Raw genomic sequence first — 23,730 nt, forward strand, 5'->3', positions numbered from 1 at the left:
TAGGAGAGGTCCTCCCTCCATTCCTCTTGACAAATTGTGTAGCCCTCGTATGATGTCATTCTGACAGATCCATGTCCTTCCTGTGCTGGGACCCCAGAGCTGGATGCAGGGTTCCAGGTGGGCTCTCACCAGAGCAGAGCAGAGGGGCAGAATCCCCTCCCTCCCCTGCTGCCCACACTGCTTTAGATGCAACCCAGGGCATATTTGGCTCTCTGGGCTGCGAGTGCTCATGGCTGGGTCATGTCCAGCCTCTCACCCAGCAGCACCCCCAAATTCTTCTCACAGGGCTGCTCTTGATTTGTTCATCCCCCAGCCTGTGTTGATACATGGATTTGCTATGATCCAGAAGTAGCACTTTGTACTTGTTCTTATACCTTGGTATTGTTAAATCTCATGAGATTCCCACTTTATGACCTTGCCCAGGTCCCTCTGGATGGCATCCCACTCTATTTTGACAAGTTTAGCCATTGAGAGGTAAGTGGAAGAAAACGGTACAGTACACCAAAGGCATGATGATTAGAAGTATCTTTATATCTCTGGGCAGGTTTTGTAGAAAATACCATAGTTTCTGGGCAATTACTGTGTGAGAGTGTGCTGGTTTGGTCTGGGATAGAGTTAGTTTTCTTTGCAGTGGCAAGTATGGAGCAGTACTTTTGTACTTGCGCTGAACACAAGTACTGCCATGCTGGTGAGGAGGTTTGGGGTGCCTGGGAGCTTGGGGGTGGAGATACCACCAGGACAGTTGACCCAAACTGACAAAAGAGATATTCCAGACCATATGATAACCTGCTTGGTACATAAAGCTGTGTGAAGGGGAGGATGTTTGCAGTTACAGCTTTTATCTTCCCAAGTAACCTTTACACATGATGGTGCTCTGCTCTCCTGGAGATGGCCAGCTTTTGTGACACAGATAGGAACTCCTGTGCTTTAACAGGTTTTGATTGAAATAGGTTTTTTTGAGTACAAGAAACAGCAAATGTCTGGTATCTATTTCCATAGTGATGAAAAGGTGGTGATGAAAAGTAGAAAATGGGTTGAACCTGTGTTAGGGTAGTCTTTCAGAGTAAGTCTACTAGACTTACAGCTTCAGGAAAATGGGTCCAGTGAGCACATCCAAGCTTTTGTGACTCTTTAGTCTTAAGCTCAGAGGAGAGCTGGCCATCTGTTTTAGGTTGTTTATAACTGTCAGTTTTTAAATAACTTTATTGTGTTCCAAAATTTTGAGTCCTGTGTATCAGTTGAGCTGAGCAGATGCAAAAAATAGAAAACAGAATCAAAAGCACTTTGGCAATCTGTACAGAAATGAAGTGTTATGAGCTAAAGAAAAGTTACTATTTTGTGCCTTATGCCCATTAACACTTCCAGTAAGTTTGAATCATTCATTATGTGAGATTTTCTGGTTGTGAGACAGTGTTACCCCTGTATGACAGATTGTGCTGAGGGGGAAGGTGAGTGTTTAGCTTAGTGAGGCAATGGATTGAAAAAAATTAAATATAAACACACTTGAACGCCAGTGGACTATTCAATACATGAAACAGACTCTAAAAACTGACTTAATAAAGGGATTGGATAGGGTGGTGATTTGGGGAAAGTGAAGTTGGTGTAGCATGTTTGACATACCCTGGCATATTTGAGTTTTTTCTTTTTTTTTTTTAAAGTTTCTTTTCGGACACCAGATAATAGGTTGCACAGCAGGCTGGGTATCTGGTAGGTCTGGACTTTTTTTTTTTTTTACTCCAGTTGTTTCTGTATGAAAACAACTGCTCTTAAAGTGAGATTTTTTTTTTCCACAGAGAATAAAGAGGAGCTTTTAGAAATCTCTTATGTGACAGTTTATCTGCTTAGAATTGGATGAGATTGTTGGTACTTGTATATGAAAGATTAAAGGAAACCAACTTGAAGAAACAGCTTGTCTGTTGCAGCATTTTTTGTGCCAGAGGTTTATTGGAGTGGTGTCAGGAAGCAAATGGTTTGCCATAGATTTGAGACATAAAACTGATGATGCTGGTAATTATGAGTAGCTTTTGATGCCTGTAGATGGCTGCTGGCTAAGTCTGTCAAATTTGAAGTTTTTAGTACTTGAGCAAACACAGTACAGAGTTGGACTTCCAAAACCTTAGGTAGAATGAGTTGCCTCTTTGTTTTGTTTACAGTTGCAGGTGAGATGTCAGGGATTATTGGTATGAAAAGGCAAAAGAGAGCTGCAACGCTGCTGGATTATGAGGCACCTGAGAGTGCCTCATAACAATAACAAGGAGGGGTCATTATCAAGCTGTGACATTTAGCACAGTGCCCTAGGCACAGTGGAGATCTTGTGTGGCAGCAGTAGAAGAAGGGCTTTAACAGTACTCAGACTGAGGAGAAATGAGATTGTTGGACGAATGTGTTAGTAAAGTCAGACATAACATCTTTGGTATCTTGGATTTTGCATTGTTAACACCTGAAATCAGATATGTCTATATTCTGCCCATCTTCCAAGTAGAGGTCCCTTGCAAGTCATGGTGATTGCTGTTCAGTTATTCTGGACTTCGTTAAACCTTAAAAGTGGGTAATGGTCTAGCTGTCATGACAGGGAGGTGTTTGAAATTACTTTCACCCATAACGGCACTTCTTCTCACTTACCTGGCAACAGTCTCCTTGGGTTACTAGCTCTTCAAAAGTTGAGCAAAATAGTCTAATGGTGAAGTAGTTGGGGAGTGATAGTGGAGGGTTGAGTGTGTTGCATTGCATTCTTCAAATGATGTAAATTTTAGTAAGGTGCTAAGGTAGCAGCAAATGGTATCTTACAGAATCTCAGAGCAGTTAGTGTTGGAAGAGACCTCTGGATGCAGTCCAGTCCCAACCCCTTGCCAAGGCAGGGTCACCTAGAGAGGTGACACAGGAATGTGTCCAGGTGGGTTTGGAATGTCTTCATGCTTCCCTGAGCAGCCTGTTCCCATGCTCTGCCACCCTCAATGTAAAGAAGTTCTTCCTCATGTTGAGGTGGAACTTCTCATGGTTTAGTTTATAGCCGTCGCTCCTCATTCTGTCTCTGGGCACGCTGAAAAGAGTCTGGCACCACCCTCTTGGCACCCACCTTTGAGACATTTGTATGCATTAATGAGATCCCCTCTGTCTTCTCCGCTCAAGACTGAACAGGCCCGGTTCCTGCAGTCTCTCCTCATGAGGGAGATGCTTCAGACCTCAGATCACCCTTGTGGCCTCTAATGGACCCTTTCTGTTAGCTCCTTGTCTGCTTTCTACTGAGAAAACCAGTACTTGACCCAGCCCTCCACATGAAACCCCAGCTTAGCTAGGGCTGAGTACATGGGAAGGATCACCTCCCACTTTATAATGGATAGGATTTCACATCCATTGGCATACTTCCAGCTCTTGCTTTTTTCAAGCTCTTGAGGTTGATTTCTGTGCTGACATTTTCAGAATGAAGCAAAGAGCTTGTGGAGTGTCCTGTGTCAGAGATGCTCAGAAGCTCTCTGGATGTGATCCTGGGCAGCTGGCTCTAGTTAGCCCTGTTTGACAGGGGCAGTTGGACCCAGTGGTCTCCAGAGGCGACTTCCAACCCTGAGTGATCATTGTGTGCGTCTGTGGTTTAAGTGGTCAGGTGTTCTAAGAATAGAGTATGTGATGCCTTATTGAGCTGAGTGTCAGCTTTGGAAAACTTGTGGGAAATGGCACACGTAATTGTTGGAGCAGCTATGGAATTTGAAACATGGCAGGGTTGGCAAAATCAGGCTTGCAAGTCATAAGTCTCTTGTCTGTGTTCTGTGTATAGATCCTTTACTCTTCTCTAGTAACTCAAATTCAGCTATCAACAACAGCAACAACAACAAACAAAAAAACAACAACAAAAAGAACCCAACCCCCCAACAAACACCCCACAAGCTTGCTGGATTCCACTTTTTTGAGGGTGAACTTGATAAACAAAGGGGTTAAGCATTAGAGTTGTTCCTTACTAGGACATTAGTCTTTTTTCTCATTTAATAAGAATACAGAGTTGATGTCATAAGTTTAGAAAGTTCTCCAAAAGGAAGGGATAGAAGTATGGCTTGTAGTTGGGGTTTCAAAACAAGATAAATAGTCAAATCTAGGTGATTTGATTAGCCACTCAGTAGCACTCGCAATGTTGATCTGTGTACTGTATATATAGAAGCAGTTTCCTCAAAACTGTTCAGACACACGCAGTTAGAGCAGGTTGTAAGGGTTGATAGCTTATAGCTTTTTTGGAAAATGTAAATGAAGCTTTCAAATATGAAAGGTTTGGAAGTCAAGGTTTTGTGTAGTAGAGGGCTCCCAGCAACCTTGAGCTCACCTGATGAAGCTTTTGTTGATTTCTTCGTGTTACTGCCTGGGTTGTATTGATGTGCTTTAACATTTTATGTCAATTTTTATTTGAGATATCCTCCTCTTCTCCTCCTTGATGCATTCTGTAAATATTTAAAATAAAATGCTAAGTTTTTGAGGCTTCAGTTCCCTTACTTGTAAGCTTTCAGGAGCACCTGTGTTTTGCTAGAAAAACTTGACTCATATTCTTTCTGGTTTGTAGTCTTGTGGAGCATGAGTGTTTGGGGGACACTCCTTCATGGGATGAAGCAGTTTATTTCATGGAGGTGGTAATAAGAGTGTTTACCTCCCTAATGAACTCCCAAGATTCCATGGTTATATGCTGTTCAATCATTGAATCACAAACACTTGGCTAAAAACCAGAAGGAACAAGCAGTCCCAGAAGCAGGTTGCTCCCTGAGGTGAACAGAATCTGCTAGGTCAGTTTACACTGGCACAGTTTATTCTGGATCAGGTAATCCAATTGTGATAGGCTTGCAAAACAGTTGATGCCACTTTTCTTCACTTGCTTTTCCAGTGCACTCTCTCTGCCTGCTGAATTACCTCTACCACTCACTGCTTTCTTCGTTCTCTTGAAAAATTCCTACTGCTTTTCTGTGCCTTGTCTTAATAAATGCAGAAATTCACCTTAAGAGTTATACCTCTTCTTAGTGCCTCAGAGAAGAGCCTTGCTAATAATGTTAGTCTGTATAGCTAATCCACTTACTGTAGTGGATTCTGTAGAAAAGTATAACAATCTGTATTTTGCATAAGCAAAATAGAATGGAGCAGGCTGGTGTGACAGTTGGGAGACTGCACCACTTAATGTTTTTTAAAATACTGGGAATAAGAATTGTTTTTGTGGATTTTTTTCCTCCTCTGCCATTTTATATTAGTTTTTGAGTTACTATTCAGAGACTCTTTCTTACTTGATGCTTTTGTTGGTTTTGGGACCCTGTGGGAGTGGTAGGGGGAGAAATAGTTGGTACGTGTGTTGTAAATCAGCTGTGGGGAAAGACATCATTAAGCATTTGTGTATTTTCTGAAATTCTCTATGAATTAAGTGGTTTTGGTAGTGTATGAAAAAATTAAAGGGAGAGAAATACAAGAGAAATTCTGGCGGAAACATTCTTTCTAATTTTAGCCTGTAGTGCTTGGGCATACTAAGATACTTCCAAAATCCCTGTTAGTGTTTCTTCCTCTGGAAGGCTGTTTAAAGGCAGTGCTGCTTTGGGTTAGAACTAGATGTGTGGTTAATTTACCTCTTTTCCTTGAGGTTTACCCACCTTCCTTCTGAAGGGTTTACTTAAGAATGTTGACTTGATTGTGCATTTTCTTTGATAAATGAAGTAGAAAGCTCAACACTCTCTGTGCTGTTGCACAAAAAAAAAAAAATCATTAACTTCCTGGAACAAAATTATTTTTCTCTCAGTCATTGTTTCTCCTGTTTGTTTGGGAGTCTTTACATGTGTTCTACGTACCTCTGAAATGGGAGTGTAGCTGTTGAGTAAATTGCTGAAGTTTCTTGTTTTCAGTGTGACACTTTTCTGTTACCAGAATTGGGAGACCTTTAATCTTACTGATTTTTTTTTTTTTCTTAGACAGTGCTTTTTGATGCACCTGGTATGAATCTGTCTTAGTCAAAGCTGAAAACATGGCTTTTGAGGCTTCTGCACCACATCCCTTTCTGACATAAGAGGAAAAACGTGAACCCAATGCATTTAACTTAATATTTAATGCTTCAGTTTACTCAGTATGCATTTTGATTTATTTATTTTGCATACTGTTCTGTTTGAGACTAGAAAACTTGCTCATGGAAAAGTACACATGAAATTCTGGAGAAGGATATGGATGGAATTCCTCATGGAACCATGGTCTTAAAATATGAGCTTAAACATACTAGCATATCAAAGGCCAAATTCCATTTTAGAGATGGGAATTTTAGAGAACTAAGCTTGAGTTTAGTAATCTGTCACTGAGACTTCCTGAGACTTCCTGTGCACTGTACACATTTGCTCATTTTAAATAAAAGTTTTATGTAATTCTTTGTGGGAATCCCTAAATTATTTTTGTGTAGTATGTAGAGGTAATGGGTCTGGTTTTAACTGATATTTAGCCAAGTTGCATTAAGTCCTGAGGTTTTTAGATCACCTGCAGTCACTAGTTGGAAAGATGAGATTGAAGGTCTTTCAGGCAGCTGAGGGTGTTCTCCTGTCTCCCATGTGGCATACTCCTATGTCAAAGTCTGTGTATGAGTTATCATTACAAGAACTCTTTAACTCTTATTCAGTGTTTAAAGCAGGTGAGTACTTCAAGGATCAATGAATTCAGACATTCTCTGCTAGCAGCTGACTGTTTGAACGGATCTGGTAGCATACCCTACCTGATACCCTCTTGATAATACATCCTGGAAGTTACAAAGGCAGGGGAGGTGGTATTGTCTACTGGTTTTGTATGCTTAGCTACACTACACAGGTCATTCAGTAGCTGATGCTGAGTACAGCCAACTGAAGGATGCTGGAAACTTGGAGAGTGTTCAGCCACTGAGCTCTGTCACTTACTGCAATAATAAGCTTTTCTTCGTGGTTCATTAGATGCAGCTGCAGTGAATTAGAGCCCAGTTAAGTAAACTCAGCTGATCTGCTTTGAATGTTCTAGGTATTTTTGTCAAAAGTTACAGGCTTGCTTTCTTTTCAGGCCTTTACTGGAAAGAATAGGTAGTTATGGAAGCTAAACAAAGTCCGAAGAGGTCACAGTTTTCAGGTTTTAACTATGTTAGTTCTAAAAATTGTCCCAAATTGCTTTTTCTTTATGTGAGAGATAAAAATCAGCTGAGGAACTGGTAGTTTGGAGACAACCATGTGATTTGTCTAACCTCTGATACTTAACAGTCTAAAAATAGTTGCCATATGGGATATCTTTATTGTGAGGACAGCCTCTGCTAGTTGAGAACCTTTCTGTGTTTAAGCATTTTCTGTGCCTAAACATTTTTAGTTGTTATCTAAGTGAAGTTGTCATATGGCTTTAAAATGAGAGCTACTGTCATTGTCCAAAGATGTTGAAGAGAAGGGAGTTATTTTCTCTGAATTTAATAGGGATGGTTACAGCAGTATTCTCTGTTCTTCTCTCTATGAGGTGCATTTTCGATCTCTATTAAAAGCAAACTGAATAAATAAATTGATGTTGCACCAGTGAAAAAAGCAGCAAATTAAGACTAACACTTGGCTATATTTGTTTCAAGCCTTCCTGTTACAGTTGTTTAACCTTCTAGCAACCTACTGAGATTTTGTAGGTTCGGTGGAGGTTATTCGGAGACGTGTGCCCAACCCTACTTCAGCAGTTCTTCCTTATGTTCTGCAGGGAGTTTAAGCATAGCTGAGACAAATAACAGAATATTTGATAATTGCTTATGTTGAGTCCATTTTTCAGTAAGCTGTTGTATACAAATAGAATAATTCTTACAGAGCAGTTGCATGTCCTTTCAAGATGTGTAGTAAAGAAAGCAAAGTCTAAACTTGTACACGCTTCTGTGGCAGAGGTTATAATAAGTATATTTAGTCTCTGTTATTTTTCTTCTTTGAATTTGCGGTAAGTTTGGGAGATAATTTACCAATAGTCCATTTCTTGCAAATGGGGAAGAATTACTATATTTAAAGCCCTTTTCATAGTCAGCCAAGTCATGCTTGATGGCAGGTCCTCAGTGTCAGAATGCTTCTCTTTTTTTCTTGTGTGGTATCCCAGTCTTACCCTCCCTTTGACCTTGACTCTTCCAGTGTCATAGATTTTAGATAAAGTGACATTAAAATTTGTGACTTTAACTTTTTCAACCATTCCATGCACTGACTTGTAGGAAGTCTTTTCAACATCAGACTCCAGAGCTTTGGTATGGTTAAATGAACTTTGGCAGTCTCAAGAAACAGTGTTCTTTAAATATTTCTTTTCTACAAATTCTTAGACTTGTTAAGGCTGGAAAAGGCCTCCAAGATTATTGAGGCCAGCCTTTGACCAGACATGACCATGTCAACTAAACTGCAGCACTGAGTGCCATATCTAATAATTTTTTGAGCACTTGCAGCAATTGTGAACTCCACCACCTCCCTGAGCAACCTATTCCAATGGATAACAACCCTTTCAGTGAAGCATTTCCTTCTGATGTCCAAACTGAACCTTCTTCTGACCCAGCTTAAGGCCATTTTCTCTTGTCCTTTTGCTGGTTGCGAGGAAGAGACTGACCCCCGCCTGGCTACAGTCACTTTACAGGTAGTTATGGCGAGTGGTAAGGTCTCCCCTGAGCCTGCTTTTCTCCAGAATAAACCAGAACTCCTTCATCCGCTCCTCATAAAACTTACTCTCCAGACCCTTCACCTGCTCCTTTGCCCTCTCTGGGCCAGGCCGTCCAGACAGTTCTTAACGCAGTGAAGGTGCACCTGTTCAAGTTACGGGCTGTGGCTTCCTCAGGAGAAATTGAAACAACTTACTGCTTAGGCAGCTAGTCCTGATGTGCTCTGTCTTCATAGAGTAGAAGAGCTGTAATTCAGCAAACTCTGGGCACTTGGACATCTTTTATGTGAGAAGGGGTTTTGCAGAACTCTCTTGCACGTTACGTGTCACTGTGCATTTTGTACAGTATTTATGCAGTAAGGAGACCTTAAATTCCTTTTTTCTTTATTGATGCTTCTAGGAACTTACTCTTCTAGTATTTTACCAAAAATCAAAACAAAGAATAAACTCTTGAAGGCTAAAAGTTGAACATTTACTGAAAGCTACATTTAATGTAGAAAAGTATAAAATATCTGCAGAGTGAATTAAGTGGATAACAATTCTATTTGACTTGTTGGTTTAAAAATAGCCTACCAATCATGTCTTCTTTAATACTGTATTTGTATAATGAAACACAGTTTTGATCTTTGAGTCAGAGATGTGTGTTGTTAATACCAGGGTTGCTGGACTTAGAGGTGCTGGTCTTTGTTTAGGAAATTGGTGGAAAGTAGTTAATTGCCGTGTGAAGAAGGCAAACTCCTAGCTTTATGGCTGTGAGACAATATAGTAGTTCAGATGAACTAACTCCTTTCAAATTTTACTTATCTTGACTACAACTTCATTTCCAGAAGTGGGTGATTCTTATGCCTGTGGTTTTATGGTTTTACTTATGCTGTTCTTTTAAATACTTACACCTGAATTGTGGGCAGGAAAGCTTAAATTAAGTCTGTCCTACTGAATAGTGGGAATTAAATACTTTCTTCCTGATACGCATTGTTTTAGAGGTAGAATGTGCTGACATCCAGTGGCACAGATTTCTTCAAACTCATCTGCTGCATTTATAATGTCAAGAATCTGTTCCAGGGTAATCTGGATGGTGCTTTTTTTGACAGCGGCATCTAAGGGAGTTCAGTCCCTACAACCAAAACCAAACTATGTAAATAGTGTAACTTTTATCTTTTTAACTGTTTTGGACTCTTCTGTATATTTAATGGGAATGTATGAGGTAGCACAGTGATTCCCCATGCCTGGTACCAGCAAATCTTTTAATACTGACTCCAACACTTTGTTCAGATTCCTCCAAAGCACTGATGCTTGTTGAGTTCTTGTCAGCATGTCATCAGGGCTTACTTTTGATGTTTGGAGTTTTTTTCCCTGCTGTAGTAAAACACATTCTTGATTTTCCTGGTGAAGTATAGATGTAAGTACTCTGTAGTTTATGTGGTGTCATTTTTTTGCAAGATAAAGTGGGAGGAGGGAGGATGCATACTGTTTCTGAAACAGTCCTCATTAACTTAGTGATTCCTCTGCATAAGTTGTGCATAATGTTCAGCCCATGGAAGTGAAACATTCCTGCTTTGGAAGTCAGCTTCATTATGAAACAAAGACTAAAATGTCCAAACTTGGGTTCTTCTCTCCATGTTAGAGCATATGTTGCAATATAAAATACATCTAGTTTCTTTTGAGATATTCTTCAAGACTTGAGAAGTCAGCCTTTGGGTGCCATGAAAAATAATGTGATTTGACATCTTATATAGGATGCTAGAGATAAACTAAGACTTAACTTTCTTATCTCAAACTTGTGTTCTGAGTGAAGGCAGAAGGCCTTCTGCAGTGCCTCAGATTTAGTGCTTTTCTGTTGTGAAATGATAGTAAAAGTATGCAGGTTAGCCCATATAGAAAGCAAGCATATTCTAAGTCAGATGGCGTCAGTCTAATATTTTTCAGCTGTTGATGTTTTCAAAGTAATTTTTTGGTTTACTGTTGTGTATGTGTCCCTTTCCAAGCTCTTTCTTTGTACTCCAGTGTGCACTACAGCAAGATTTTTGGGGCATAGGTGACTTTGTAGAACTTGATATGCATTGATAGAGGGCAGAAAAGTTTAAGTTATTCACACAGAGCTGTGTGCTGTTGGTTTGACTTCATTTATGGTGTCATGTTATCTTATAAGACTTCTTACCATCTCTTTCACAAACAATTCTCTTGATTTTCCTTTGATATTGAAACTTGAAGATGTACACAGGAGAATAAAATAAATTGTCAAAGATGTGATTTCAAGTATTTGGGAGCTCTGTTACAGTGGCATCCTTCTGTAGCTGTGTTTCTCTTGCTATTGAATTAGGTATATAATTAGTTTTATGTTGAAGGGGAGTATTACCTCAGGCGTTTTTTTATGCAGTGATAAATATCTAAGTGAAATCATGTTTTTGAAACTAATTTGAAAGAAAATTGCCTTATCTAGATTTTGTTGTTAAAAAATTTAGATTTCAGTAATAAGTATATATAATGTTAAGACACAAATGATAGAAATGTCAACTATATAAATATATCAAGTTGTAGTTTTAATAGGTTTGGGTCTAAGACACAGCATAGAATAATATATGAAAGAATAAAGCATGAGAGTCAAAATATGTCGGTTAGCCCATGTAAGGAGGAAAGGCAATTTAAGGCAATTTAGTGATACACAGTTTAATGGTATTTGGACTACTGGAGAAAACTTGGAGTGGGAGACAAACTAGATACAACTAGTCATGACAAAAAGTTTAGAAGAACTAGAGCATGTGGAAGCCAAGTGGTCCCAGAAACTCCATATTTATGGACAGAATAATAGGAAAATCTGATTACCAGTATTAATGATGATGTATTAAAATATTGACAGTTTCAGCAAGAGGCTCTTATATTTTGGCTTCTCTGTTCTTAAATTCATGTTTGTGCAAGAATTCTCATCCCCAGAGGTCAGAAACCTTTAAGACCTGGGCATGGTTTCTGTGGTGACTGAAGGCAAGAGCAAGAGTAGTTTTAAACTAGCGAGTCTTTTAAATATTAATTGCTCTGCATTTTTAGTTGGATAAAAATTTCTGCATACAAGACAGCATAGCATATGGGTCTGTTATGTTATATCTGTATTGCATTATTCATTACTCATGGTATATCAGAAATAAGAAATAAAAGTTCTGTTGATCTGGTATAGGAAGCCTTTGTACTGCTTTAATGGAACCTTCTCCAGTGACTGCTTACACCAGATGCGGCAGGATGGGACAAATCATAGCTCCAGTTAAGCATGATTTTGTGACTAAAAGATGTGATTATTGACTTGAGACCACTAAAAACACTTCTTGGAGACTGAATAGTCAGTCTTTATCCGTAGTAGATTTTGGGAGTAAACTGGCATTGGCCATGTGTTTTCATATTAGTTCACTATGGATTGTTAACAAGAATGGCTCGTTGATGTCTTCACTTTTGCTGATTTGTAATCTTTTTTTAAAGAAGTGATAAAATAGAAGCCTTGTAACTGTAGGTTGCAAATCTCATGGATGAGGGGATTGAGGTTTTCATTAATAAATTTGCAGATGACACTAAGCTGTGAGCGTGTGTCAATCTCATGGAAGGTAGGGGTCTCTCTCATTCCTCAGAGAGACCTGGAATGGTTGGATGGATGGGCAGAGTCTAACAAGATGGTGTTTAGTAAGTCCAAGTGCCCAGTCCTGCATTTTGGCCACAATAACTCTCTGCAGCACTACAGGCTGGGGATGGTGTGGCTGGATAGTGCCCAGGCAGAAAGGGACCTGGGGGTTCTGCTGAACAGCCGGCTGAACATGAGCCAGCAGTGTGCCCTGGGGGCCAAGAAGGCCAAGGGCATCCTGGCCTGCATCAGGAATAGAGTGCCCAGCAGAAACAGAGAGGTCGTTCTCCCCCTCTCAGCACTGGTGAGGCCCCACCTTGAGTGCTGTGTCCAGTTCTGGGCCCTCAGTTTGGGAAGGACATTGAGTCACTTGAGCGTGTCCAGAGGAGAGCAACAAGGCTGGTGAGGGGCTTGGAACACAAGCCCTGTGAGGAACGACTGAGGAAGCTGGGGTTGTTTAGCCTGGAGAAAAGGAGGCTCAGGGGTGACCTCTACAACTTCTGAAAGGTGGTTGTAGTCAGGTGGGGATTGGTCTCTTTCACCAGCCAGCGACTAACAGAATGAGAGGACAGAATCTTAAGCTGCGCCAAGGAAAATACAGGTTGGATATTAGGAAAAAGTTTTTTGCTGAAAGAGTGATAAAGTACTGGAATGGTCTGCCCAGGGAGCTGGTGGAGTCACCATCCCTGGATGTGTTTTAAAAAAAGACTGGATGTGGCACTCAGTGCCATAGTTTAGTTGAGGTATTAGGGAGCAGGTTGGACTTGATGATCTTGAGGGTCTCTTCCAACCCTGTGATTCTGTGATCTCTTCTTATATTGACTGAAGAGAGTATGCTGATTGGAAGTGTTTCAGTTTGAACAGTGTTCCTTCTTTCCTTCTGTTTTTCCAACCCCTCAGGCCCAGCTGTGGAAGGGGGAAAAATAAAAATTGCAGGTCAAGTCAGTTGTTGCCACAAGTTCCTGTTCTTTGCCTTCCATGCTACTTTGAGGCCCTTCACCAAAGAATGAAAGCAAGTATTAATTATTTGAATAATACTTAACCTCTAAGATGTAATCCTAGGCCATTTAAGCAATTTTGGGCATCATGTCCAAGGCTGTTCAGGTAGCTTGTTTGCTGCTTTGTCTCCTGGAAGGCAGATACTGGCAAATCCCAGTACATCTTACCCTGTGTTGCTAGTTGAGCTGTTGTCCTTATGAAGATCTCTTCCCCAGAAGGTTTCCTCAATGGAAGAATTAATAAATATTTCCTGTGCGAAAATGACTTGATTCTATGTGTACATAATGGTGCATGTTTCAGTTTGGTTTGAATACTTTAGCTCGTAAGCTTTGCTTGTCATGACTTTTGGAGCTGAAAGAGGGATGCTGTGACATGTCAGTCTGTCAGGCCACTGATGATCTGGGCTTCTGGAGACATCGGAGGGTGTAGGCATTGTGTTGTTGTCCAGCCTGATACCACTTTGATAGTACTTGTAAACATGGGTATAGGGGAAGGGGGAGGGGCATGGCGATTACTGGTTTCTGACTTTGAGCTGCTTGCATTTTCCCCTTCTTTGTATGGTGTTGAGGATGTAATTTTTGAGCTAACTAGCAGTATACATGAGGGTTTAAGGGGTAGGGATATTTAGTCATGCAACTTTTCTCTTGTCTAAATCTCCATTTGAACTAAAAGTTCCCTGTGAGTGAGCAAAAGCTCTCCTGAAGGGAAATCCTGCAGTTTGAAGGGTAGGGCTGTGATGGAGGTAACAGGTTCATGCCCTGTCGATCTGCTGAGGAGTAGCCTCTGATGGAATGTCTGTGATGGGGGTGCGTTTTGGGCCTAACCATCTCTCCAGTTTACCACTGAGCTTTGAGCAAGGGGTGCTGCCATGAAAAGCCAGCACAAAATAACTGTTTCTCTAACCTTGTTACCCTAATCCGGGAAAATTAATCCTGTCATCCATCCTTGGGCTCTCTGTTGTGGTGAAAAAAGCTGAGTGCATGAGGGAGAAAACAATGTTGTCCTTCAGGAAGATGCACCAAAGAGTAAGTGGAGTAGGGTGTAGCCTTGAAGGTGACACACGCTTTCTTGATTAGAAGAGCATCTTTTTCTTACTCGTGTTTTTTTGATTTGTATACCTCTTCAGTCAGACTAACTTGGCTTGCTTCCTGTTCCTCTCTGTTGGTGAACATCAGCTTTTGAAATTCACAGTGGGAAAGAAGGATGTAACTGCAGTATGAAAGGGGGGGAAATTTTACACAGCCCAGCTGGAATACTGAGGTAAATACTGAAAAATTGAAGTAGGCATCCTAGCCAGTTCAAGTGGATGTTGACTTTGAAACCCTTCAACCTATCAAGTTACTATATTTGAAGAGTCATCAAGTTGTCTCCTTTCACCCCACTGAATCTTCTGTTTTCCTGTGTTAGTAGACTTGAGAGGACTGCAAATGTCTAAGGCTGAAGGGAAATGTCTACAATAAGATGCAGTTACCTCTTGAAGAATACATATTTATTTTGACAGAGCCGTATTGCCTTGGAGAGCATTTTGCTAGAAGGCTGAGAGAGCTAACACAGGAGACTGGGACAGCAAATAAGAGCAATAAACATAGTTGGCAAGATTTTGTGGCTAGTAGAGTGCAGTTGAAAAATCATGCCTGTTAAAAGTTAGTCTTATTTAAAGTATTATTTAAGTGTTGAATTGTTCACAGCTTATTTATTTGAGATCTGAATAGCTGTTTGTGATTTTGTGTTCATCATTTTTCATTGTTTTGGTGAAACTTTTCTGAACATCAGTATTGGCTGTGTTCAAACAGTTCCAACTTGATATTTAGGTAAAATTTCAAATATAACCAAAGTAATAATTTTCCCGTAGCTGGCTTTGAACATTTTTTATATGAAAGAGGGCAATACAAGGAAAAAGTTTGTGCTAAATTTTGGGGGATTTTCCTTGTATATGAGCTAATTAGTAATACATGTTGATGCTGTCTTGTTCAGGGAATTAGTTATGTTGGTAGAAGTGGTTGTGTGTCTAAATTGACCTGAATAACTAGGAACGTAAAAATGGTTATAGTTTATTGGGGTCTCACTTGAACTGATCCCTTAATGGAATGGAGGTGCTTGTTTTCTTTACAGAAGACTGTTAGAGCTGATCTTTCTAATATGGGTTCTAGGATAACTTAAGTTACCCTGCTTGTTTCCCTCCCCTTACCCCAGCTGATAGGATAATTTGTAATTTCAGTCAGAAGAGATCATTTATTTTCTGTAGATTAGTCTGTTGCCAAGCAATGTCCTTGCCTTGTTGTACATGCATTATTTTTTCAGAACCCCTTGCAAGTGTTTGTTGGCTTCATTCCTAATGCATAGTAGCTTTAGTAGGGGATTGTTTAGAGTATCCTAATACTCTTAAGTATTTTGCAGAAATGTTAAGAGTTTCCAAAAGCATTTCCTACTGAGTGAAGATGTTTTCTTTTAATCTATGTATAGATTTTTAGTGTTCCTACGAATATTTACATTCCATACATAATTTTCACTTTCTTGCATCTGTCCTTTTTAGTGGTCACCAACACTGTTAAGTTCTTTCGTGCCTCTACAAATAACTGTTTCTTGTTCAACTGTCTGCAGGTCTTCAGTTGTCTTCTCACTCCTTACCTGGAATAGGCAAGTTGGCTTCGGGTGCCTCTTCTTTCCTGCTGAAAGAGTTAATCTGCTGAAAGCTTCTGCAGATTACCTTCTGCAGCAGCAATCACAGGGGTGAATTACAGTCCTTTTCCCTAAAATTCAAATGACTTTTTTTTGGTAACTATCTTCATTGTCTTCACTTATTTCAGCTCATCATGACACTGAGGCCAAGATGTAGAAATGTTAAGTGGTATTTTTGTGATTCATTGAAGAGTCTGTGAAAAGGTTCCCCTTCTAATCTGCCACTTTTGAGAGGCTAGAAAGTGCTTTTTATTGTTGCAAAGGGCTCATGCTTTCTTGTCTTAATTGCCTGTCCTTACATTAGAAACTTTTTAAGTTGCTTGAAGGTTTGAGACCACCTCATTATCAGAAAAATTCTAAGTTTTCTGTGAAAATTTCTGTCTTTCATCTATTTTATCAAAGTTCTTCCATATAACTTAGCATAAATCAAGAGGTGCTCTTCTGGTTTCTTCTCCTGAGCTGCATGAATTCTCATCAGTCAGTACCCTGATCTAGTTTGTGCTGCAGATTCTTAAATAGTGTAATGGAGGGAACAGCAAATGAATGTACATGCAGGTGGGGAGGGCTGCTAATGGACCATTGGCGGTTTATACTATTAAACAAAAAGTGAAAACAGAGAGAAAGAAATAAGAGCTGTTTAGCCTGTTTGTGCAGACTGCCAAACCCAAGATGCCCTGTTAATATGTGGATCTCAGAGCAATCATTAAGCTCTCCTTGACAGCCATCCTTCTTATAGGGAAACTAAGAGTGAGTAGTGTTTTGTTCTGACAGGCAAGGTTCTTAACTAAAGACATGCCTCTGGCCTTTGTGTGCGTTTACCCATAAAGGCCTTTGGAATGTTCAGACAAGCTATGTAATAGTTTTTGCATATGCTAAATTGAACAGTCTCTGTTATCTCTTATTGTACAGATGTTTTGAGTGTGCAAAAATTAGCACTGTGCTTTTGTATATGCTTCTAAGGTACTTGACCATTTGAAAAAAAATGAGTCCTTCAAATTAACACTCCAGTAAAGATAAAAATCACTAAAGAGGAAGCATGAAGAATTGCATCTATTCCAATTTTCAGTAACTCTGCACTTAAAATTCTAATGCCCAAAGAAAATTTGTTTTGCTGAGTTGCGCTTTTTAAAGCAAAATTCAGTGTCTGTATTGTGCCAGGTCTTACCTTTCAGTGAGTGCTCAAATAATGTTTTTTTTTTAAATTTAACATGTTTAGCAACAGTCCCCACAGACAAGAAACAGTTTATCCTTGTTAAAATGCATTAATTACTGTTGTGAGTCAAAGTGGATTGAATAAATCCTCTGGAAAGAGAACAACTTTGTTACAAGCCGAGAACAAAGTTCTGGTTTAGACCTTTGTGTCTGGAAGAGATAAGGAATGATGTATGCAGCCAGAGGTGGTTCTTGTTCTGCAGTTTGGTATTATGAAAACAAAATCTCTAGCATTTGCTTATCCAAATGGTGATGTGTTGTATCTATTGCATGCTTCCCTTGCACTGGAAAACAGGATGGAAGGGCAAACACAAAATAAATACTAAGGCATGCTCTGAAGGTTTTGTGGTATGTAAGCCTCTAGGAGAATCTTCAGGACTACATGTACATCTCTTAGGACTTTACCAAGGGCATTGTGTCACCTGTGACCTTTGAGGCTGGAGACATCTCATGGTCCAGTTTGGGTTGCCTCTGAACAGTGATAACAGTTGAAGTAAGCGGATGTGTTTAGTATCTGCTGTCTTTAATTCAGAGTGTAATCACCTTTATGTGATAATACTGTTTAGAACTACATAATGTAATTGCAGCAGGCATCTGTGCAGTGATTTTTTTAATGCAGTGTCTACAAATATAATTAAATTATGTATATAAAACCTATGTGAAATGATTTCCCACCCAGCAATGACCAGGATGCATAAGTATGAATTCAAACAGGTGGTAGAAGGACTTTGTCAGAAGTCTAACGCTCTAAACGTTTCTCCCTAGCATCTGTATGATGCTTGTGAGGTGGTAAGAGTGGTTCAAAGCTTACCTGTTGTGTCACCTTCTTGGTGCTGTCACAGCATTGCCAGGATCCAGCCTCAGCCTACATTTTCAGCTGAGCATGAATAATTCAGTATATTGTGCACCAAAATACCTACGTTGAAAGGAAAGTTAGTAGGCCACTGTTGCTATTGTTTAGCCAGTCTTCATCTTGCTAGCTGCACTATATTTTCTAAAGCTCTCATATAAAAATCTGCTGTTATAATTGGAACTGTTCTATGGCAACCAGAACTAATTGCATAAACCATATGGCTTTTGAACTTCTGATGTCTTTTCTCTTCAAAAACAAAAAAAACCCTACTTGCTACTCTGCTAGGCAAACTTTACTCATGTCTTGCTTGAACTGCAGCTAATTAGAAACTGGCATTCAGTTAATGCCATAAACACTGTTTAAGGGTGTTTGGATTTAAAATCTTATCTGTGCTTGATGAGGAAAAAGTAAGTTTATAGAAAGATAGATGGCTGCCATGCACTGCATGTGAGAGAGAACCACTCAGTTTGCTGAACTGAACAACTATGTCTTTAGTTCTGCTTCCTTTCAGCATTATAAAGAGAGCAGATTTACTCAAAGGTTTACTGTTATTGTTCTCCTCTTAATCTGAATGTATTATAAGACAAACTTTTCCACAGTAGGTATAGAACCCTATTTCCTGAACATAATGGTTTTATCAGTTTTGAATGCAGTAATTTTAAGCTATTTTAATAACCTGAAGTGTATTACTGTCTCTGAGGCTGATAGTCAAAAACTGAATTAGCTTTTGGGGATTCTTCGGCAGTTCAAGATTTTAAAAATTTTTGTGGGGGGGGAGGGTGGAAGAAAGCTCAAATTCTATGTTAATCTGCTGGTTTAGTGTGGTGTTACAGCTGAAAACTCATTTCAGAAAAGTTTCTCTTTTTTTTTCTAGAATGTAATTAGCCATATTTAATACTATTTTTAGGTCAGATAGACGTGTAAATGCAATGGTAAGGATGCCAGTTTTCCAAACTAGTTGTAAGGGAGCAGTCTCTACAGCCTAGGAAGCAATAAAAATGGTAGAAGAGCTGGTAGAGCAAAAACATTTTTGAGACATAATGGTTTTTTTTTTAGTCAGAGAACTGACTTGCACACTGATTGCAAGTGCTGTGTAGAATGCCTCAATTAAGATAAATGTGTTATGCAAGCTGGAAGTACTTCAACTGACAGGTGCTCTTGGCTTTTTTTTTTTGAGAAATGCTGCAGTCTTTAAGAGGACAGTTAAGTATCCAGTTAGTACGCTGAAGTCCTTACAAGGAAGTAAGCTCTGTTCTATTGAAGTTTTCTAACCATAGGCTGTAGCTTATGGTTCACAGGAAACAAAGAATGGCATGCAAACTTACACTTGATACCAAACCCTCAATATTTTGCATAAAGAGGTGATTGAAGGTCATAGTTAACCTAAGCTAGAAATAAAGACCAGATATGAAGTCAGATAAGCATACGGATTTTGGTAGCAAACTGATCTGAAGAGTGACTTGCCCCATTTTAAAAGGGGAAAAGTTTTTCTCGCCTCATTCATCAGCAGTTTAAGCAAGCGTGCTCCGGGCTCTGGGAGCGCAGGTCGCTCACAGAGGCTAGTTGTGGACATGCCGAAACACCTTCTGGAACCTAAGCCTTTTTTTTATCAAGTTTAGACTTACCTCATCTAGCTGTGGGTAGGATCTCTTTACTAACAGCAGTCTCAAGCTCTGGCACTGGTCAGGAGCCTTTCTGTTTGTTCTGTTGTGGTGGTATTTCACATCTGGAGTACCTGTAATCTGCAAATGGCCTATTGGCTTTTGTGGTATCCTTCTAGCATTGTTCAGTGTAATTCTAACTGGATTTTCAGTGATGTTTTAGTTAAAACAAAGAACAATATTCTTGATTACAAAATACTCTCATGAAAAACACTTGTGTGTTTTTTTCCAGTTATTGCACTTGATAAATCCTTGACTCTACTGCCACTTGTATGTGCAGTGGTACTTTTAAACAGCTGTTGCAAGGAAGCTTAGTGAATACCATCTGCACAAGATTTTCATTTACTTAATTTTTAAAACCCAGGATTTTGAGAATAGAATTAATTCTGACTTAGTACTTTGTCATCTTTGTGTATTTTTTTTTCCTGTGCGCTGGGAAAGACGTGTAAAGGAAGCTGTAGTGCGTGCATGATCATCTGATGTGCTGATGGAAAATAAACTCACTGTATTTCTTTACTTTACTCTTCAGTCTTGAAGATTTAAAAAAATGTTTTGTGATATAGTTTCTTTTAGGCATGGTGTGGTACTGAAGGTAGTTGCCAGGGTAGATGCAGGGGTTACTAGACTGCATTATCTTTTAAATCTTAAAAACAAGCATCTTATTTCACGTAAGAAAAATAATTTTACAACTGAATTTGTTAAGATTAGATTGGAATTGCCTCAAATCCAATTAAGCCACGCTGCATGGACGTGCTGGGAATATAAATGCAATTACTGTAAATTTGTACAAACTGATTTGTTGCATTAACTTGCTAATCTAACATACAGTACTTTTTGTGTCCATATTGCAGACGGCAACTCCAAACTAACATGGCAGTCAGACTGTGTGATGTGGCTTCTCTGCTTAGAAGCGGTTCGTGGGCAGCAGAGCCTTGGACTGGGGTCTGTGGGACTTTTCTTAAATTCTGTAGGCTACTTTTTTGCATGTTAATAGTGCTGAGGCCATACCAAAGTCTTCTAATCTTCCATTTGGAATGATAACTCACATATATGTTTCGTTATAGGCTGTAGGGTGTGTTCCTATTCTATGAGAGCCTAGAGCACACCGGCGTAACAAGACAACTTTTTCTGTAAAACGCTGATCTCCTGTAGAAATTACACTGCAGTGGCTTGCCTTTCTTCTATTGTCAATTAGATTTTAGTACTAATTGAAAATACATGGTGGATAATTGAAGAGGAGTATTGTGCTAAAATGGTTTTGGTATGGTCTGACTACTAATTTGCAGTGACTTTGAAAAACGGTATAGTTGTGTTTTTATGATTACTATTTTAAAATTATATTTGCCAGTCTATTCTAAGCTTCTTTTAAACTGTAAATTTATCTCAAACTATTTTTCTGAGTGAAAAATATTTAGTGTTTTGTCTTTTATGAACAGTTCTCTTTAGCCTATTAGTGGGGTATGCATTATTTGTAAAACACATTAGTATCACTTCATTCAGAGCAGATGGTTCTATAGCTGAAAGATGCTGTAATTTTCAGCACACACAGGCTACTACAGCTGTTCACTTGAATGTTGGCTTAGGAACCCATACTTGGCCACCTGAATGTGAAAATAAATGTGCAATTAAGAGAGAATTGTTTGTTGTCCTTGCTAAATCCTGCTAATTTTGATCAATGAACACTTCAAATTTGAGAATAAAACACAAAAAAAAGGAAAAAGGCAATCCTACAGAGCCTCAAAGCACAGCATTTGTAACTACTACCTTTAACAGGTATGCTGGTGTTCTGAAAAGTAATTTATCCTGATTGGGATAATCTACTTTATCATCTTTTCAGTGGACTTGTTTCATCAGTGGCAGAAGCAGGTTACTTCTTGGACTTTGTCTCAAGGGAAGAAAATGTTGTTCTAGTTGTCGCTCTTCAGGAAAATGAGATCATGCTTTTCTAATGAGTGTTCTTAATAGATTGTCCTGGTTTAGAGCAAATTTGGGAAAGAATCCCCAAAGGGGCTCCTCTAGGAAAGCCGATTCAATCGGCCCCTCCCCCCAGCCGGTCCGGGAGAAAATACCTCCTTGGAGAAAAGTGGAAAAAACCTGTTTATTAAACAATAGAACCTAAACAATATCAAATGCTGCTCTAAAAGAGATGACAAACTGAGAAACCCCCCCTGTCCCCGGGTTGCAGCTCAGCTCACTCAGGCTCTTATCAGTCCTCCTCCTGGTGCTGGAAATGCTGCGGCCAGGCCCGGCCCAGTGGGCCACAGGTGGAGCTGCCGGTGCTCCCCTGGGTGTTCAGTCCAGAGCAGGTTCCAAGAGGTCCAAAGAAAAGGGAAAAAAACACAGTCCAGGGAACTTCTTTGCCTCAGCCAACTAAAACTAACTAAAAGCAAAGGAGAACTTCTGTCCTGCTGTCTGTTCATCACAGACAACAGCAGTCCATGGAGAGGAATGCAGCGGAGTGAGTCCACTGTCTGAAAACAAACTGCACACTTCTTCTCCCTTTCACTCTCTGCAACAAGTCTCAAAGGTGCAGAACTTACTATTATTCAGCATAAACAAATGAGATGATTTGGGGATAAAAGCATCATATAGTCAACCCAGGACATTCCACCCCTTATCCCCATATCATCTGCTTACTACTAAAACTAGTATAAATTCTAACTCTACAAACACATACATTATACATCCATTATACAGCTATACACAGACAATGGTAACAGCATTCAGCAAACAGTGATATTTACACATAGGTCTTGCCCAACAATCAGATCTCCCTGAGGTACACATCGTGTTCTTCCATCTTTTTGCATTACCCACCATGTGCAACCTGGTCCTTGAGCAAAAACAACCCCACGAATGGGTTTGTCTGTAATCGAGGCAGAATTAATCCAAACTGTCTTCCCTAACAAACCTCTGACATGTACCACTGGGACTTTGTCTCCATCTGCTCTGTGCAAAGGCTCAGATTGGGCAGGGCCCACTCAGTTAGTAGAGCCTCGGGTATTAACTAACCAGGTGGCTTTTGCCAGATGCTGCTCCCAGTTTTTGAAAGATCCCCCACCTAATGCTTTCAATGTGGTTTTTAATAGCCTGTTGTACCTCTCCACTTTGCCTGCAGCTGGTGCATGGTAGGGGATATGGTACACCCACTCAATGCCATGTTCCCTAGCCCAGGTGTTGATAAGGCTGTTCTTGGAATGAGTCCCATTGTCTGACTCAGTCCTCTCAGGGGTACCATGCCTCCACAGGACTTGCTTTTCAAGGCCCAGGATGGTGGTACGGGCCGTACCATGAGGCACAGGGTAGGTTTCCAACCATCCAGTGGTGGCTTCCACCATGGTCAGCACATAACGCTTGCCCTGGCGTGTCTGGGGCAGTGTGATGGAGTCAATCTGCCAGGCCTCCCCATACTTGTACTTGGACCACCGCCCACCATACCACAGGGGCTTCACTTGTTTGGTCTGCTTGATGGCAGCACACGTCTCACAGTCATGGATAACCTGAGAAATACTGTCCATGGTTAAATCCACCCCTTGGTCTCGTGCCCACTTATAGGTGGCATCCCTACCCTGATGGCCTGAGGCATCATGGGCCCATCAAGCTAGGAATGCTCTCCCTTATGTTGCCAATCTAAGTCTATATTTGACACCTCTATCTTTGCAGCCTGGTCTGCCTGCTCATTGTTTTGATGCTCCTCATTATCTCTACTCTTGGGGACATGGGCACCTACATGGCGGACTTTCGCAGGTAGCCTCCCTACCCTGGTAGCAATGTCTTTCCACTCAGCAGCAGCCCAAATTGGTTTTCCTCCATGCTGCCAGTTAGCCTCTTTCCACCTCTCCAGCCATCCCCACAGAGCATTGGCTACCATCCATGAATCAGTGTAAAGGTAGAGCTTTGGCCACTTCTCTCTCTCAGCAGTGTCCAGGGCCAGTTGAACAGCTTTGAGTTCAGCAAGTTGGCTTGATCCACCTTCTCCTTCAGTGGCCTCTGCAACCTGTCGTGTGGGGCTCCATACCGCTGCTTTCCACTTTTCGTTTCATTCCCACAATGTTGCAAGAACCATCAGTAAAAAGAGTGTATCGTGTATCTTCTGCTGGCAGCTGGTTGTATGGTGGAGCTTC

General features: G+C 40.2%; 1 protein-coding gene across 9 annotated transcripts in view; it reads left to right on the forward strand.

Annotated features, from left to right (window-relative positions):
• Positions 1-23,730, forward strand: part of ELAVL2 (ELAV like RNA binding protein 2) — a 94,799-nt gene that overhangs the window by 22,611 nt on the left and 48,458 nt on the right. For 5 of the 9 annotated variants that reach the window (XM_030969529.1, XM_030969530.1, XM_030969528.1 and 2 more), the window contains exon 2: positions 20,458-20,548. The exons of the other annotated variants lie outside the window; for them this stretch is intronic. In XM_030969529.1, coding sequence (XP_030825389.1) covers positions 20,477-20,548 — 72 coding nt within the window. In that variant the 5' untranslated portion in view covers positions 20,458-20,476. The remainder of the gene's footprint in view (positions 1-20,457; positions 20,549-23,730) is intronic. 9 annotated transcript variants of the gene reach the window in all.

Source organism: Camarhynchus parvulus, chromosome Z (assembly GCF_901933205.1).
Source record: "Camarhynchus parvulus chromosome Z, STF_HiC, whole genome shotgun sequence".
Lineage (NCBI taxonomy): Eukaryota > Metazoa > Chordata > Aves > Passeriformes > Thraupidae > Camarhynchus > Camarhynchus parvulus.